At 38.5% G+C, this 19,880-nt stretch overlaps 1 protein-coding gene across 2 annotated transcripts in view; it reads left to right on the forward strand.

The window, feature by feature from the left end:
- The window catches only part of FRMD6 (FERM domain containing 6), an 85,630-nt gene that overhangs the window by 25,529 nt on the left and 40,221 nt on the right, over window positions 1–19,880 (forward strand). Inside the window, exon 2 of one of the 2 annotated variants that reach the window (XM_004370861.2) lies at window positions 9,823–10,067. In XM_004370861.2, coding sequence (XP_004370918.1) covers window positions 9,969–10,067 — 99 coding nt within the window. In that variant the 5' untranslated portion in view covers window positions 9,823–9,968. Of the gene's footprint in view, window positions 1–9,820; window positions 10,068–19,880 lie in introns of those variants that run through there. The other variant, XM_004370860.2, reaches the window with a different exon arrangement.

Here is a 19,880-nt window from a genome sequence, read left to right on the forward strand (position 1 = left end):
ATAATTGCTACCACTATCCCATAAACTGACCAGTTCTCAAATTACATATCACCTATGTTTTCCAGTTGTTTTGTTTGCAGAGAAAGCATATTTCCTCAGCTACTGTAATTTATTACAACTGGACAACACAATAAAAGCACATTTAGCAAGTGTCTGTAAAAACACATTGTGGTCTTTAATAAAACAGGACTATTCACCCACTAATTAGTATTCAAGATGAGATAGTCCTTTGTCGCTGAAAATTACTGTTATGGATTAATTGCTCGATATGCTTTCTTTGCCTTAAATGAATTTATCCATTATTTCTAGGAATCACTTGCTGTGGTGCTCTTAGAGAATTGTAGTGTCTGAACAGCAATCCAACCCCTTAACACTTTTCAGTTACTCAGTTTTTTTTTCCACCTTTTACGTCTTATCTGCTTTTGATGAATATTCATCATAGTAATATTCTCCTTTGTTTTAGAATGGAGAGAAACTAAAACTTACAGCAGTTTTTTCAAATAAATATCAGTGTTGGTATAGCCAGTGATTCGTAGACACTCAGTGAGTGAATGAATGTATGAAGGAGTCAGTCAGTTTCTTTTTTGAATGGCTGTATTGGAGAGGACTTACTCAGTTGCAGGTGGCAGAATTAGCTTAAAAGAAAACACACTTTGTTGGCTGACTATTTAGGAATTTCTAGGGATGGTTTCTGGCTTCAGACACAGCTAGATGTAGCAGTTCAACTGATGTAATCAGGATTCTTTCTGAGCTTCACTTTCCTCTGTGATGGCTTCCTTCTCAGGCAAGTTCTAATCATGTGGTATCAAAGATGATTGCCAGTAGCTCTAGGCTAGTATCCTTCTCGAAAATAGCATCTGTATAATAAATTTCATGGAAGAACTCTGGCTTTGCTTGGTTTACACGCTCACGCTTTAGACCAAATGCTGTGGTCGAAGAATCTGATACCGTCTTTGGCCAGCCCTGGGCCACATCTTTACCCTATGGAAGTGCAGAGAACACACTGTAATTGATAGCCTCACTGGAAACATGGGAGAAGGGCACCCTCCAATGAAAAGATTGTGCCAAGCAGTTTAAAACAAATATCCTCTACATTCCATCCTTTGGTCAACCAGTGCACATTTGTATCCATGCACTCATACACTTCCTTTTTTTCCGTACATATGTTTTCAAAGGTCTCAACCACCTAATATATTACAGCTGTCCCACTGACAACCAACAATACACTTCACTTCCCTACCCCAAAGGTAGGGCTTCCAAGCTTTATCCCAGTTGCTGCATCTGGCTCTAAGATCTAGATCTCTAGATGATATGCATTCCTGTTGCCAGGTTCCTTTTCATGATTTGTTAATTCATGACTATTATTTTAATGTCCCCTCTCCAACAACCTGATATCTCGTATTCTGTATCCATTATCTCCTAATACTAGGAGGCCAATATTATTATCATTCCCGTTTTACGGATAAAGAATCAGGCTCAAAGATTAGATATCTTGCCCAAGGTCATACAGCTAGTATTGTAGAATTCAGATTAGGATCCAGGTTTGACTGATTGGAGAGGTTAAGTCCATCTTTTTAATCAGTATGCTCTCCATATTGTCTCGGAACACCTGAGACTCAACTATATGGAAGGTGATCTTAGTCTTTCCAAAACCAAAAAACTAAACCCATTGCCGTCAAGTTGATTCCAACTCATAAAGGCCCTATAGGACAGAGTAGAACTACCCCATAGAGTTTCCAAGGGTGTACTCTTTTGGAGCCCTAGTGGCACAGTGGTTGAAAGCTCAGAATTGACTCTACGGATTTGTTTTTTGGTAATCTTTACAGAAGCAGATTGCCACATCTTTTCTTCCACAGTGCGGGTAGCCTTTCCACAGTCCCTCATTTATCCACCAGGGTAATGGTTGGAAGGTGGGAAAAAGACAGTAACAAAGAGTCTGGTTTTATTTCTAAAGGGTTTGGCTTCAGATAGTTGATAGAGGTCAACTATTTTCTTTTTAGGTGAAAGAGTAACTACAAAAGAGGCCATGAAGTAGGAGGTGTTCAATTTACTTTTTGAATTAAGTGAGAAAAATAATTCTGTGGTTTTAAAATAGCTTTTACAGGCACCTTTACTTTAAAAAAAAAAAGAAACTCTCACAATACAGAGCATATAGACAAATTGAAAATTAGTTATTAATTGTTTCCAGGTCAGTTTTCCTATTTCTTTCCAGGTTCTAGAATCAAAATGTAGAACGCTCAGGAAATTGGAGCACTCATCCATTGCTGGTGGGAATGCAAGATGGTATAGCTGCTATAGAAAACAGTTTGGCGGTTCCTCAAAAAGTTGAACATAGAACTACCATATAACTCAGCAGTCCCAATCCTAGGTGTATACCCAAAAGATTTGAAAGCAGGAATGCAAACAGAAACCTGTACACCAGTGTTCAGTGTAGCGCTATTCAGAGTAACAAAAAGGTGGAAACAACCAAAATCAGCAGATGAATGGACAAGCAAAATGTAGTATATATACATAATGGAATACTACTCAGCTATAAAGAGAAATGAAGTCCTGATGCATAATATGGATGAACCTTGAAAGCATTATGCTGCGTGAAATAAGTCAGTCTCAAAAGGACAAATACTATATCTCACTTATATGAAATAGGCAAATATATAGTGGTTACCGATGGTGGAAGGAAGGGGGAAAGGGGCAGTTACCGTTTTCAGGGTACTGAGTTTATGTTAATGGTGGTGGAATAAATCAGAAAAGGATAGTGACAATGGTTGCACAGCATGAAGATTGTAATCAGTGTCACTGAATTATACATGTAAAAATTGTTGAATTGGCAAATGTTTTGTTATGTATATATATTGCCAAACCTCTCATATATATTTACACTTCCATTATTACCAGGAATAAGAACTGCAGTAATACAGGTACTCCCCAACTTATGATGTATTCAAGTTATGACAAACTGCACTCATGACCATCTGTCTTTTTTGTGTATGTGCATCTTATCCTTAGTTTTATGTACTACATACAGTGTAGCTTTGTGTGATTTGCTGGTGTTATTATTCACAGATGTTCACTTGCAGATGTTCAAAGATTGGGTTTACAAAGATACTGATAATAAAAGGCAGTAATGATGAAAACTAAAAAAAAAAATTTAAAACAAGCATTCACTTTAAGTCAGAACCGACTTAAAACGGAATCCTTGGAATGGAACCCCGTCTTAAATTGGGGACTACCTGTAATTTAAATTTCAAGAAGGCAAATTTCAAACTTCGGCAGAGACCATAGACATTCAAGAGGTTAAAAAATTTGACTTCAAAGTTCAAGCCAGATTTTGCATTTGGAACTCCATTTCTGACCTTTAGTTGGAAAATGTGGAGTTAGTAAGAATTGTATTATTACTTAAATAAAAAACAACTGGGTGGTAAAAAGTAGACCATGATGACTCTGTAAGGAAATGTATAGAGCAGTGGTTCGCAACCAGGGGTGATTCTGTTCCTTCGAGGGGCATTTGGCAGTGTTCAGTGGTCGAATTCTTGCTTTCTATGCAAGAGATCTGGGTTCAATTCCCGGCCAATGCACCAATGGAACAATAGACAAGGAATATTTGTAAAAGTGGAGCCCTGGTGGCACAGTGGTTAAGAGCTCTGCTAGTAACCAAAAGGTTGGCAGTTTGAATCCACCGGCCGCTCCTTGGAAACCTTGTGGGGCATTTCTACTGTGTCCTGTAGGGTTGCTATGAGTTGGAATCGACTCGACGGCAACGAGTTGGGTTTCTTCGGTTTATTTGTAAAAGTGGATTACCCTTGAGGCAAAACTTCTACCTCAGCATGAGTTAGTCACAAGGCCTGTCCAGACTGAAGGGGAGGAGAGATAGATTCCATCTCTTAGTGGGAAGTGTGGCAAAGAATTTATAGTTTTCTTTAATATATTATAAGTACTTAATGTGGCACATGGTAAGCATGTAGTAAATGTTAGTTACCATTGTGTTGTTGTTTGTTGTCGAGTTGATTCCAACCCTTTAGGACAGAGTAGAACTGCCCCATAGGGTTTCCTAGGCTGAAATCTTTATGGGAGCAGATCACTAGGTCTTTTCTCTCACAGAGGGGCTGTTGGGTTCAAACTGCTGACCTTTTGGTTAGCAGCTAAGTGCTTAACCATTGCACCACCAGGGTTCCTTGTACTGTTGTTTTACCTTTTCTGAATACTTGAGTGATCCTTGGCATTTACTGTTCCCTTTGCCTGGCAAACTCTTGTTTGAGGTAGGTCAGTCAGTCGAAGGAAAAGAAAAGAAAAGAAACACAGATACATACGTACATTGTTCATTCCCTCTCTTCATTCAGGTCTCTGCTCAAATATCAACTTGTCAGAGGTGCTTCCTTTGATTACCCTACAAGAAAGTGGCATCCATACCAATACCTTATCTCCATCAACTCTCTCGTCTACTCTGAGTTTATTTTTCTTCATAGTACATATCAACCATCTACGTTATATATTTGTTTACTGTCTGTTTCCGTTAGAGCAGGATATTTTTTCTGTTCAGTATGATATCAACACCTACAAAACAACACTTGGCACATAGTAGCTGTTTCAATGCCTGTATGTTGAATGAATGAATAAACAAGTGAACAAAACAGAACAGTGGATCTCATTTCATCAAAGGTATTCTGATATCACTTTTAAGATGTAATTCCAAAATGATCTTAGCCACAGTATTCATATACTTAATTCTGTTGTCTATTATGTCTTCCCATGAGATAGACATGAGAGTTGGCCATCAGGTACTTGGAAAGCAGGGACAATACCATCATCTTAAGCTTCTTGGCATTGAACTAACTAGATGGTGAGCCCATTTGTGTGGGGGCACATCTTCTAGTGCTTTTGTGTTCTGTTTTTCAGCAAATAAATATTACAGTGCTGTGTGTGTAACTTGTGCTTAATAAATGTGTAATGATTAAATTAGGAGATGGGGCTCTCTGAAATCCAGTTTTCCAAGATAATTATTTGCCTTGTTTTTGTTAAGGTAATAATGATACCATATTGACTATTGTAATGTGCCTACTTAATTATGCTTTCCTTATAGTAATTTTCTTATCAAATTATCATCTTTTCGCTTTTTTTTAGCATGATAGTTCCAGAATTGAGAATTCTCCTTTGCCTGCATCCAAAATGATACTATATATTGTGGGTAGGAAATTTCTGGTGACTTAGTTTTTTTGTTTTTAAACACACTTTTTCATTTTAGAGTAGTTTTAGATTTACAGAAAAGTTGCAAAGATACTACAGAGAGTACCTGTACACCCTGCACCCAGCTTCCTCTATTGTTAACATCTTATGTTGATTATAGTATATTTATCGCAACTAGTGAACCAGTATTGATATGTTATAATTAACTAAAGTTCATACTTTATTTGGTGGTGACCCAGTTTTTAAGCTTATTTCTCATATTTCTAAAAAATGGAGATCAGTGTTGACTGTCTATGGGTAACAACTTCTTGATTCTTAAAAGAAATTATGTAACTTTGTAAACGAGGGGGTCACGGGCTAGGAGGATGAGTGGCAGAATTCTTGCTTTCCATATGGGAGACCCAGGTTTGATTCCCAGACAATGTACCTCATGCAGAGCCACCACCAATATGTCAGTGGAGGCTTGTTTGTTGCTATGATGCTAAACAGGTTTGAGTGGAGCTTCCAGACTAAGAAAGGCGTGGTGATCTACTTCTAAAAAAATCAGCCAAGAAAACCCAATGGATCACAATGGTCCTATTCTGCTGTACGTGGGGTCACTGTGAGTCCGGAGCTGACTGGATGGCAGCTAGCAACAACAACGATTTTGTAATCAATGGGGGCATATCAGAAATAAGAGACTCATAGTATGGATTTAAAACTAGAGTAGGGGAATTTTATAGCTTGGACTATTTTATTTGTACATTGGTTATTTATACTGGAGGGAATTGGGTATTGATAAAGATGGCAGGGTGGGCTTTGATCGCTATTACCGCTGCTTTGTGTGGCCTGGAAAATATGATACTACAACATGGTTTGTTGTTCATAGATAATCTTTTCTGTCGTTGGACAGAAAAGGGCCGTCCTGGAGTAGGAAATGTGCCCCCCTGGGACTGAGTTAGGACTTAGCTGTAGCACACAGAGTAAGTAGCCAATGGCTCAGAGTCTAATTTTTACAGTTTATGTTGGTATAGATACAGCCTATTTCTTTTCCCTATGACTGTCCAATTTAAGATTAAATTTTATACTAGAGATACAGTTATTTTGTGTTTCAGTGGAACCTTTTAATCAGCTTTAATGCTGTCCTGGGTAAAGTAAAAACTTAATCCTGTCTCTCTTTTAGGGCTTTTATAGTTTGGCATCCTCAAAGCAGAAGCAGCAGCAGTGATGCAGCACTGCTTCCTTATAGACTCTGCTTTTATTAAATTTCTTTGAATAATCTTCCCCCAACCTTTTTTTGGTACTGCATTATTTAAACCGTAAAATAAATAAAAATCGTACCCAAATCAAAATTTCAAATTATTTTAATGAAGCTCTGGAAACATTCCAAATCTCAGAAGATATTTTTTTCCTACTTTATTTCTTAAATTCTAGAAAGTAGGTCAGCAGAAATATCCCCTTTAGTTGGTTTAATAAGAAATGGAAAATGATAGGACTAGCTCAATTTGAAGTATAGATTTAAATAAGAAGAAATATACTGAGATTAATATCATTTAAGGATTTGAATTTAAATAAGATATATTTAATCATAGCTTATAACTCCTTCTTGAAAAGATTCTTTGTATCAAAAAGGATGCCTGAGTATTGGAACATAGAGGAAAAAAAATCTACCCTAAAATATAATATCTGACCTATCACCCGTCTATCAGTTTGTCATACTGTGGTGGCTTGCATGTTGCTATGATGCTGGAGCCATGCCACCAGTATTTCAAATACCAGCAGGGTCACCTATGGTGGACAGGTTTCAGTAGAGTTTCCAGACTGAGACAGACAAGGAAGAAAGGTCTGGTGATCTACTTCCAAAACTTAACCAGTGAAAACCCTGTGGATCACAACAGAATGTTGCCTGATATAGATTGGAAAAGCACTCAGAATACACTGGCTGCAACAGTGAATGTGAGCATACCAATGATTTTGAAGATGGTACAGGACCAGGTACCTTTTTGTTCTGTTGTACATAAGGTTGCCGTGAGTCTGAGCTGACTTGACGACAACTAACAACAATATAGTATCTGACAAGTAAATACTTTTATAACTGTGTTTCTCAAATGGTAAACCTAAGAATATTATTCTGCAGGACTTTAATAGGTATGCCTTGAGAAAAGTATTCTGTACTCAAGTAAGTTTGGGAAATACAGAGTTAAACAAATTTAAGAAGTTTCCTGCAGGACTTCTCAGAACCTTTAATGCTTTCTGAATTTCTAAGAGATGGTGTATATAGGGTGCAATGCTTTTCAAACTTATCCTGGACCACCTAGTAACATTTCTCGGGAGAATATTCTGAGTATACAGATTTAAACTGTTTTAGGAATTTATACCTTTGAAAATGTTGAGAACTTTTTTTCAGTTATGGTAATGATGTGATATCATTCACATACGTTGTTGTTGTTGTAGTTAGGTGCTGTCTAGTCAGTTCCGACTCATAGCCACCCTGTGTACAACAGAACGAAAACTGCCTGGTCCACACCATCCTCAACAATTGTTGCTGTATTTGAGCCCATTGTTGCAGCCACTGTGTCAGTCCATCTCACTGAGGGTCTTCCTCTCTTATGCTAACCCTCTACTTTACCAAGAATGATGTCCTTCTCCAGGTACTGGTCCCTCCTGATAACATGTCCAAAGTATTTGAGACAAAGTCTCACCATCCTTGCTTCTAAGGAGCATTCCAGCTGTACTTCTTCCGAGGCAGATTTGTTTGTTCTTCTGGCAGTCCATGGTATATTCAGTATTCTTCACCAATACCATAATTCAAAGGCGTCAGTTCTTCATCAGTCTTCCTTATTCATTGTTCAGCTTTCTCATGCATATGAGGTGATTGAAAATACCATGGCTTGGATTAGTCCTCAAGGTGACATCTTTGCTTTACAACACTTTAAAGAGGTCTTTTGCAGAAGACTTGCCCAGTGCAATATGTCATTTGATTTATTGACTGCTGCTTCCATTGGCATTGATTGTGAATTACATACGTTGCTTACCTCCAATTATGTACCTTTACGATATTTTTCCAAAGTATGCTGTCAAGGTGTTATATCCAACCCTTGGAGAAGACTGTGGCACTGGCCTCCAGTAACCTCACGGAGGTGACACACTCACTACAGCCTAATGTGAAGCAATTGCTATTATCCTTTAAGAAAAGGAGAGTACTCCTAAATGGGCTTTTTGGTCACCTTTCTAATAAGGAAATACTGTATGTAAGATTACCATTTGTTTCTGCCTATTTTTGGATATTTCCCTTGTGGATGATATTTTATTTATACTTTAAAAAGAAGTATTAGATTATATTTACTCTTTGTGCCATCTAAGAATATATTTTCTCTTCTCTTTATATTAACAGATAGACATTTAACATTAAGAAGGAAATAGGCCAAGATTCTGTCTCATTTATGTTTTATGTGGACACTGATAATAGGTTTTCTATTAAAACTGTGGTTTTAATAGAAAATTACATATTCCTGAAAATCTTCTTTTGCTGTCCTACAAATATAGCTGACAGTACAGAACACAGTAACAATGTAAATAATTGCTAATGGTTTAAGAGACAACTAGTCTTAACATATGTTGATTGAATAATGCTATATTAACAATAATACAAAACACTAGACCCACTCATTAAAAGTAGGAAATATCTGCCACAATTTTAAAATTATTCTAGAAGTTCTGGCCAATCTAATAAGACATAAAATAAAAATTAAAAAGTGTGACTACTGAAAAGTGGAGATAAAGTTTTCATTATTTGCCAATAAAATTACATACATTGAAAACTTGAGAGAAGTTGAAAAGTAAAATTAGTATGTTTAACAAACTGATTATATATGCGATATATCCAAAATGCACAGTTCTCTTATATACAAACGCAGTTTGGTATATATATGGTCTTGTTTTTTCTGTCATTAACTGGTTGGTTAGATAATAAATAGAAAGATTAAGATTGTATTGTCAGGTAAGAGAATCAGGAGAGAGCCGTGCCGTAAAAACTTAGAAAGAATAAAATTGTAAAGAGGGCGTGACAACCATGCTAAGTGTTGCAGAAAGATCACTGAAAGTGAATCCTATGGAAACTGCTGATGGTTTAGAGATCATTAGCTTCCTTTGCAGAGCCGTGTTAGTAAAGTGAAGGAAGTGGAAGCCAGACCGTGGGGGTTGAAGAATAAATGTAATGTGAGAGCCAAGACATTTATTTGAGCTTAATAGTAATGGAAGTAAAAAAGAGAGGGAAAGAGTATTTTGTTGTTGTTATTTTGTTTGTTTATTTTCAGAACCTTCATTATCTCCCACTTCAGATGGAAACTCCTCAAAGGCAGGATCTATGTTTCTGTGAGCCCTGCGGTGCATAGTAATGCCTTGGGTGTGTGAGGCATCATTTGGCTTTAATTAGTGGCTGTGGTGGAAGGTTTTAAAACAGTTGATGGTGCACAAAATACAGAATATATTTCAGTGAATTCTTAGTTATTAAACTAGGCAGCTCTAGCTTTTGATACATGCCCTATAGTAGGTCAGCTGTCCTGTGCCAACAAGAGCAGTTGTGCTGCTGTTCTTCTCAGTGTCTGTCCCCACACCAGTCTCTGCCTCTATTCATGGACCTTCTTTTGGGCTTCTTTACAGCTATGAAACCTATATAGTCAAACACCACAATGTTTCTCCTGTACGGCGTGTGATGAGGAGGAGATTTTGGCTTCGGAGTGCTCGGAACGTGAGGAGTTGCCGAGGACTCGAAGCCCAGCCCTGACCGCTAGAGAGCCCACAACACAATGAACAAATTGAACTTCCATAACAACAGAGTCATGCAGGACCGCCGGAGTGTGTGTATTTTCCTTCCCAATGATGAATCTCTGAACATCATCATAAATGTGAGTAGATCAGCTTTGTCGTTGTTGTTCTTAGTTGCCATCAAGTTGATTACAACTCATGGCGACGCCATGTGTACAGACTAGAACTGCTCTATAGGGTTTTCAAGGCTGTGACCTTTCAGAAGCAGATTGCCAGGCCTTTCTTCCAAAGCGCCTCTTGGTGGGTTTGAACCACCAGCTGTTCAGTTAGTAGTTGCGCGCTTAACCATTTGTGCCACTCAGGAACTCCTAGATCCAACGTTAGAAATGTTTAAATATTTTGTTCCCACCAGTGACTATATTCAAGTTATGACTTTTGGTTAAGTGTGAAATCCTTACAGAATGAGACCAGTAATACAGTTGTAGAATTGGTGTTTTAAAATAGTCTGCATGTATTTTAAAGAACTATATGGGATCAAATTGCCAACAGCAATTCAAAAAGTTAGATAGGAAGTTTAGGGGGCAGTGAATTTATGTTAATGGGGGAGGAACAATTTGGAAAAGGAGAGTGAGAATTTTACAACTTGCAGAATGTAATCACTGTCACTGAATTGTACGTGTAGAAATTGTCGAATTGGTATATGTTCTGCTGTGTATATTTTTAATAACAACAACAACTGAAATAAATTATATATTTCAAAAAACAAACAAAAAACAGTGGCTGCAACAGTAGACTCAGGCATACCCCCGATTGTGAAGATGGTACAGGACCAGGCAGCAAAACAAAAAAAAAGGTCTGCACAGGTATAAACTTAGAATTATGGCTTAAAGCAAGTCTTCAACATTCTCTTCCCTGCATAAAATTAGAAATTCTGGTTACTATCTTTTGGAAAAACAAACACTTTGCTATTTTTAAACTTTTTGTTGAAATATCATTTTTATTGTAGTATAATTTAAATTTGTTTTTTATATGCTTTCGAGTTATCACCCACACACAAGAAATGGTAATAATTGCTAGTTTTATATGTGTCTTAACTGCAGTTTGATAATAGCTTCAGTCTAGCCAATTTCAAGAATTAGGTGCCTAGGCTGTGCATTCGAGCACTAAGCTGTTACTTATAGTTCCTGAACCAGAGTCAACTCTCTTAGTTAACCTGGGCATTGAGGAATAGCGTACTATTTATTTTAACTTTTAATATTGAGTTGTAATTTGCTTACAGCAAAATATAGGAATCTTAAGTGGGCTGCACTATGAATTTTGATGTGTGTACACCCATGTAGCCACCATCTAGCTCAAAATAGAGCACATTTTTAGCATTCCAGAAAGATCTTTCGTGACCCTCCTAGTCAATAACCTTCACCCAAAGGGTAATCACTGTAGAGTTGTTTTGCTTGTTTTTGAATTTCATACAGGTAAAATTATATAGTATGTTTTCTTTTGAGTCTGCCTTCTTTCACTCAACATTTGGTCTATGAGATTCATCCATGTTGTTGAGTGTAACAGTGACTCTTTTTCATTGTTGTGTGATAGTCTACTGTATGAATATGCCCAATTTATTTATCCATATTCTGTTGATAGATACTGAGTTGTTTCAAATTTTGGGCTATTACGAATAAAGCTGCTATGGACATTTTTGTGGATGCATGTGTGTATACATTTCTGGGTTTATACTGAGGAGTGCAAATGTGAATTACCGGGTTTAGATTTCGTAGAGACTGACTTTAATGGAAATCAGTGTCATGCCTAGCATTTTTAATCCCTTTTCATGTTGTAGACTTTTGCATTCTTTCTTTCACTGATCTTAATCTGATGGAGTTATGGAAAATATTGCCTTAGTGAATGCCTTGAATTATTTTTGTTTGCTACATACTACCTATATTTTAAAACCAATTGCTCCATAAACGAATATAGAAAATGTTATTCGGAATATATGTAACATTTAAATAGCTTCATGAAAAATTTAGGTAGGAAAAGGTACTGCTTAATATCATAATTATTTTGGTTTTGTTCTGACAGTCCCCAGAGTTTCTTTATTAATGTAGCCTCATTTTTGCTCATCAAACCTGCCTATTGGATGAACTTTTGAGCATCAAACCTGCCTATTGGATGAACTTCATCACCTGTTGGGCAGACTTTGTAGTGATTAACTATATTCCTGCCCAGAGTACCTGAAGTTATTTTTTGCATAAGTGAAGTGGTAGGCTGTTACTTTTGCAGCATTTTTTTTAAAGCCTAGTAAAAATTAGCAACATATCTCCCTCCTTTCCCCCCGCCCCATGTGGGCACTGGCAAAATAAATTAAAATGTAATTCTACTTATATATATGAAAATGCTATTTAAGTTCTTTTATACAGTTATATAAAAAATCTCCACTAAATTTTAAAAATATACATAATCCAGGACGTATAGCACAAACACTTAAGAAACTTCTCCCAGTTCCACTTCTGTCTTTTCATCCTGTGGAATATATATATGTGTGTGAATATATATAGGATATGGAACAAAACCTTGCTAACCTCAGATGAGTGGAGAGAAGACTAATCTGACTTAGTGAGAAGTACTGGGAGCAGACTTCAATTTTTGAAGAAATTAATTTGTACTAAAATCCTAGCTGAGGGAGCTAATGGGGAAGAATGGACTGGAAGATAGTTAATCCATTCATTCCTACAGATCAATGGTTTTAAAAAATGAATGTACATCAGAATTACTTTGGGGAGCTTGCTAAATATTCAGATTATTAGACTCTATTCTTTGGAGATGCTGCTGTAGTAAGTTTAGGGTGGGACAAAGGAATCTGCATTGTAAAAAGATCCCCTAAACAGATGCTGTAGGTACATTAGAATCTTAAGCCAGACAGATGAAGACTGCATGCCAGCACCAGCTTGTGTCTTCCTCTATCGATAACTGTATTTATTGGATGGTATTTTAGTGTTATGTCAGTGGTTTAGCCCTTAGAACAATATACAATACATATTAAGCAGAAAGTAAATATTGGTTGTTGTTAATAATAATAATAATATAATCATCATCTTCATTGTTGAGAAATGTTTTAAGATTATTCATATTTTGGTTCTGCAACTTACTGGTTTTGTGACCTGTAGACAAGTTGCTCAGTCACCTTTTTCACAACTAAAAGCAGCATTCCCAGTATCTAACACATAGTAGGCAGGCCTATCTTCCTTCCCTTTATGAAGAATAATTGAGGCGCTTTATGCTAGTGAAAGGACATAGATGTACTTAAAACACACAGACCTGAGTTCAAATTCCAGGTATGAATGGCTTTTTGACAAGTTAATTAAACCTCCCTCAGCCTTTGTATCTTCACATGTCTTCAGCATGAGAATAATACCTATGCTGCAGGATGATTGTGAAAACTGAGGACTGTATATATTTAGTGTATAGTATAATTCCTGACACAGAGATAGTAGCTGTTATTGTTATTTTAATTCCTAAGCAGAGATAAATTTTATACTTCTTCTATTTCCCTCTTTTGCTAAATTAGTATAATTATCTCTATGGGATGATCAGGACTATGATCATGGAATCTGAAGGCATATAACATCATTGTTAAGGCAGGTTTTATAGTCACAGGGACCTAGGTTGAAATCCCCATAAGTTATTTGATACTTTTTATGAATTGAATTGTGTCCCCTCCCCCAAATTATGTTAAAGTCCCAATCCTTGTACTGTAAATATGACCCTTTTTGGAAGTAGAGATTTTCTTTCGAATGTCAGTGAGATCATATCAGAGTAGAGTGGGTCCTAAACCTAATCCTGTCTTAGTGGTGTGTTATAAAAAGAGCAGAATAGACACAGACACACATAGGAAGAAGAGACCACGTGAGAAATTATCTGCAAGCCAAGGAATGCCAAGGAATGCCTGTAGCTACAAACAAGGAAGGGCTCTCCCCTACAGCCAATGCCCTGATTTGTACTTCCAGCCTCCAAAACTGTGAGAAAATAAATTTCTGTTTTTTAAAGCCACCCACTTGGTGGTATTTTGTTATGGCAGCCCTGGAAACCTAAGACAATATTTTTACTTCACTTTCCTCCTTTTTAAAGCGGGGATATAATCCTACCCTCCTCACAAAGACATTGTGAGGATTTTAAGATATAACATACATAAAGCAGTTACTGGCCCATGATGAACACTTAGTAAAGTAGTAAAGCAGTTCTTGTTTTCATTTCTTTGAACTGTTTATTAATATCCTTAGGGTACTTTGTTAATGAAACTGAACTGGAGAGTCTGAACCCCATGTAGGCCTCTAAGATTTTCTTACTCGAGTGCACATAGTCTCTCCCTGCCATCCCCAGGCAAGTACGTGGTTAGACCAAAGGAGGGACTGGATTAAATAGTATGGCGGGCTCTCCACTGCTAGGGTCCATCTTTTCTTACAAAGTATTATCTTTGTATTCAGAAAACAGTGGTTGATGTTTGTAGGATTTTAGGGTAACAAGTTAACTGTAGCAAAATCATGTCATTAATGTTTCAGTTTTTCATCATTTCTAACCATTTTTTTAAACAAAAAAAATGTGTTCTGTGACAATTATAGTTGATAGAATGCTGCCTTTCTGCATAATGAGTTAATTTAGTGCTTTGGTGATACTGAATTCTCCGTGAGTTGCATCAGAAAACAAACAAAAAAACAAAGAATAGTTGCTGTAAAGTTGATTCCAACTCATGGTGACCCAGTGTGTGTCAGAGTAGAACTGTGCTCCACAGGGGTTTCATAGCTGATTTTTCAGAAGTAGATCTCTAGGCCTTTCTTCTGAGGCATCTCCGGGTAGACTCGAACCGCTAGCCTTTTAGTTAACAACTGAGTATGTTAAATGTTTGCACCACTCAGGGACTAGGTAAAAGCAAATGATAATCTCATATTGGCATTCCTTTATTTGCAAGATGACCAGGAAGTCCACTCAGGAGTATTCTGCTTTTCTTAACTTAAAAGAAGGTAACAGTTGTTTCAAATATTATATTGTAGCCATTGTATCAACCCATGGAGTCACTGGAAGTCAGTTAGTAAATTGTTGCCTTTCTGCAAGTAGAATTAATTTAGTGCTTTGGGGTGTACCCCAGCACTTTGGTCATTCTGAATTCTCCATGAGTTGCACTTAGGGACTGTTTTAAATGATATTAATCAGATGAATATTAAATATGGGAACTTGGATAATTTTGGTAATGAAATGTTTTGGATGATTTAAACTGGGGCCAAGATCCAATACCTCTTCACTAAGGCTAGTATGGGTCACCATGAGTCAGAATCGACTCCATGACAACTAACAGCAACAAGGCTAGTATGAACAATTGTTTTCCGTTTTCTGGAGCATATTTTAAACATTCTTGCTTAATTCCAAACCACTGACATATAGGATCAAATGTTGTTTTTATTAAAAATCTCAATATAGAGCATTTTTAGATACTGCTTTAACTCTTATTCTTAATACCGCATACTGTATAATACTTTAAGTTCCTATTTCTCCTAAAGTTTAAAGAATTTTAAAAATTTCACAATCAGCTAAAATGTACCCTTAAAGACTCATAATATGCAAATACTGAAAGCTCAGAACTGTTTTCACAGCAGGTAAGACTTCAGAGTTACTTTAATGGTTAAGGTTATGTGTCAACTTGGCTAGGCCATGAGTCTCAGTGGTTTGGCAGTTATGTGATGATGTAATCTGGCAGTTATGTAATGATGTAGTTATCCTCCATGATGTGATCTGATATGATCAGCTAATCATTTGTAAGGGGAGTTTCCTTGGGGCCATGGCCTGCATCCAGTATATATATATGGAAGTTCTGGTAAAGCTCACTTGCTTGCTCTGGATCCTGCATCTGGCTCATCATCATCTGACCTCCGGTTCTTGGGACTTAGGCCAGCTGCCTGCCTTATTGTCTGCTGATCTTGGGATTCATCAGCCTCTGCATCCTTCAAGCCAGCAGCCTGCCATCTTACCTGCCAATCTGATTCCTCAGCCTTTGTAGCCTGTGAGTCATCAGCCTGCTGTCTGACCTGCTGATCTTGGGATCGTCAGCCCCTGCAGCTTCATGAGTCAGGAGAAACCTCCATCCTGACGCCTGACCCACAGACTTGGCACTTGCCAGCCTCTTCAACCACGTGACCTATTTCCTTGATATAAATCTCTCCATATATGTATCTGTACGCTTCACTCGTTTTGCTTCTCTGCAGAACCCAGCTAAGACATTTGATACCAGGAGTAGTTCTAGAGAAACAAAATCACCAAGAAGAGTTTTCTAAATTGGTTCTCAAGTCTGACTAGTCTTAAGGGCACTGATGACTCTGCCTCCAGTGGTAAAGAGGGCACTATTAATCCATGGCGTGAGGAGGCAATATTAATACACAAAATATTACCACCAATAGATCAAGTATTGGGGGATTGCATGTTTAATACTTTTCTACAATTTTGTCAATAAAAAGCATAGGGAAGCTGGTTGGTCAGTCCTACTTTTGCTAGACAAAGTGATGAAAGAAAGACATGAGCTCAGGCTTCCGAGTCCCAGCTCAAGCACTACATAAAAGACCTCAAAGTTGCCACTTTTGCCCTGAAAGAAAGCCTTATTTCTTGTAGTGACAAAGCTGATATTCTCAAAACCAAACCCAGAGTCTTCTTGGCTGAATTACAATGCTAGTTGAATCCCAAGCGTGAATGGTGTCTGAAGTTAAAGTGAGGGCATTGATTGGGAAGAAGTGGAATCCTGAAACTTGGAATGGAGACATACGGGCAGATAATCAGGAACGTGGGGACACCGAGCCCCTAAATTTCATTGAATCGCTCTTGCCAACAAACCCGTTAGCCCCTCCACCCCCATCTGATGAGATTAACCCAGCTGTGTCTGAAGATCCTTTGTCTGAGATACACCCTGTGGCGTCATCTGAGTCCTTGTCTGGGGCATTGCCTGAGGCAGATGCTTTACGAGACATTGCTGAATGTTCTCAAAACACATCCCCACCATTCATTTTGGCTTCTAGATCTTTAACTAAATTTAAGTCCCAGCAGGCCCCAAAATGTGAAGTACAAAGTATAACCCCATGAGGAGGTAGGCTGTACTCCAAAAGAACTGCTTGACTTTTCTACTGCAAAAAGAAACCTAGGGAATATGTGTGGGAATGGCTATTAAGGGTTTGGGATAATGGTGCAAGGAACATAAAGTTGGATCAGTCTAAGTTTATTGGTATTGGCCACTAAGCACAGATTCTTCTTTCAGTGTTTCAGCTAGAGATGTTAGAAAGGATCTGTTTGTTTGGGTGGATTGCTGAAGCATGGATTACACAGTGGCCAACACTAAATCAAATTGAAGTACCAGAAGTGCCTTGGTATACAGTAGAAGAAGATATCCAAAGGCTTAGGGAAATTGGCATGTTACAGTGGATTTATCAGGTTAGACCCACACATAGAGTGTCCAGAGGACACACTTTTTACCACAACAGTGTGGAACAAATTTGTGAAGGGAGCCCCAGCATCTTTGAAGACTGCTGTGATTGCTATTTTATGGGAAGTCAGATTTGACAGTGGGAACTGCCCTAACTGAATTAAGACATCTAATTACAAAGGGGCTGATTGGACCCTGTGGTGATAGGGACCAAGTGGTGGCATTTAATCGACAAAGACAAGGAGGGCATGGTTACTGTAATGGACAGTGGAGTCAAGGCAGTAATCAGAATAGTCTGACTTGTATGGACTTAATGGTGTTGACTACTTAGTCATGGTGTCTCTGGGAGTGAAACAGATGGAAAATCTGCTAAATACTTACTTGATCTGTACAAGTAGAAGAATTATAGGTCAAGTGAATGACAGTCTAACTCAAATCACCAGAATAGACAGTCACGGTCCCTCAGTCAATTCCCAGGCTTGAGTGAGTTTACAGACCCACAATCACTTTAACAAAGGGGAGGCTGAGCCCCATTGAGGAAGGACCTCACTACACTGCCAAAAATTTATACTGTTAATATTTTTCCCAGCCTTCCCCAAAGGGATCTACAGCCTTGTATGAGTGTGACTCTTCATTGGGGAAAAGGAAACAATCAGACTTTTTGGGGATTACTGGATACTAGCTCTGAACTGACACTAATTTCAGGAGATCTAAAACATCCCTGTGGCCCCCAGTCAGAGTAGGGGCATATGAAGTTCAGGTTATCAGTGGAGTCTTAGCTCAGATTCATCTCACAGTGGTTCCAGGGGTTCTGTAACCCATCCTGTAGTAATTTCCTCACTTCCAGGATGCATAATTGGAATAGATATACTCAGCAACTGGCAGAACCCCCACATTTGATCCCTCACAAATGGAGTAAGGGCTATTATGGTAGGAAAAGCCAAGTGGAAGCCATTAGAACTGCCTCCACCTAGAAAAAGAGTAAACCAAAAGCAATACCACACTCCTGGAGGGATTGCAGAGATTACTGCCACCATCAAGCACTTCAAGGATGCGCAGGGGTGGTGATTCCCACCATATCCCTATTCAACTTGCTTGTTTGGCCTGTGCAAAAAACAGATGGATCTTGGGGAATGACAGTGGATTATTGTAAACTTAACCAGGTGGTGACTTCAGCTGCAACTGCCGTTCCAGAGGTGGTTTCATTGCTTGAGCAAATTAATACATCTCCTAGATCTGGTATGCTGCTATTGATCTGACCAATGCCTTTTTCTCAATTATGGTTTCGAAAGAATACCAGAAGCAGCTTGCCGTCAGCTGGCAAGGCCAGTAATACACCTTTACTGTCCTACCTCAGAGGTATATCAGCTCTCCAGCCCTGTGTCATAATTTAGTTCACAGGAACCTTAATCACCTTTCCCTTCCATAAGACGTCACAGTGGTCCATTACATTGATGACATTATGCTGACTGAACCTAGTAAAGAAGAAATGTTAATGACTCTGGACTTCTTGGTAAAACATTCATGTGCTAAAGGGTGGGAAAATAACCCCACAAAAATTCAGGCACCTTCCACATCAGTGAAATTTCTAGGAGTCCAGTGATGTGTGGGGCATTTCATGATATTCCTTCTAAAGTGAAGGATAAATTGTCATATCTCCCACATCTAAAAAGGAAACACAAAGCCTGGTGGACATCTTTGGATTTTGGAGGCAACATGTCCCTCATTTGGGTGTGCCACTCCCACCTATTTATCAGGTGACTCAAAAAGCTGCTAGTTTTGAGTGGGGCCCAGAACAAGAGAAGGCTCTGAAACAGGTTTAGTCTGCTGCGCAAGCCACTCTGCCACTCTGGCCAGATGACCTGACAGACCCTATGGTACTTTGTCAGTGGCAGATAGGGATGCTGTTTGGAGTCTTTGTCAGGCCCCTATTGGTGAGTCACAGCACAGAACCATAGGATTTTGGAGTAAAGCCCTGCCATCCTCTGATGATAACTACTCTCCTTTTGAGAAACAGCTTTTGTCTTGTTACTGGGCCTTACTAGAAACTGAACACTTAATCATGGGCCACAAAATCACCATGTGGCCAGAGCTGTCCATCATGAACTGGGTGTTGTCTTCCCCACAGAGCCATAAAGTTGGATGTGCACTGCAGTACTCCATCATTGAATGGAAGTGGTATATATGAGATCGGGCCTGAGCAGGACCTGAAGACACGAGTAAGCTGCATGAGGAAGTGGTCCAAATGCCCATGGTTTCCACTCATGTCACATTACTTGCGCTCTCCCAGTCTGCACCTATGGCCTCATGGGGACTTCTTTATGATCAATTGACAGGAAGAGAAAACTCAAGCCTGGTTTACAAATGGTTCTGCATGATATGCAGGTACCACCCAAAAGTAGACAGCGAAAGCACTGCAGCCCCTTTCAAGGACCTCTCTGAAGTACAGTGATGAAGGGGAATCCTCCTAATGGGCAGAACTTTGAGCAGTGCACGTGGCTTT

The sequence above is a fragment of the Trichechus manatus genome, unplaced genomic scaffold, assembly GCF_000243295.1.
Source record: "Trichechus manatus latirostris isolate Lorelei unplaced genomic scaffold, TriManLat1.0 scaffold00010, whole genome shotgun sequence".
Lineage (NCBI taxonomy): Eukaryota > Metazoa > Chordata > Mammalia > Sirenia > Trichechidae > Trichechus > Trichechus manatus.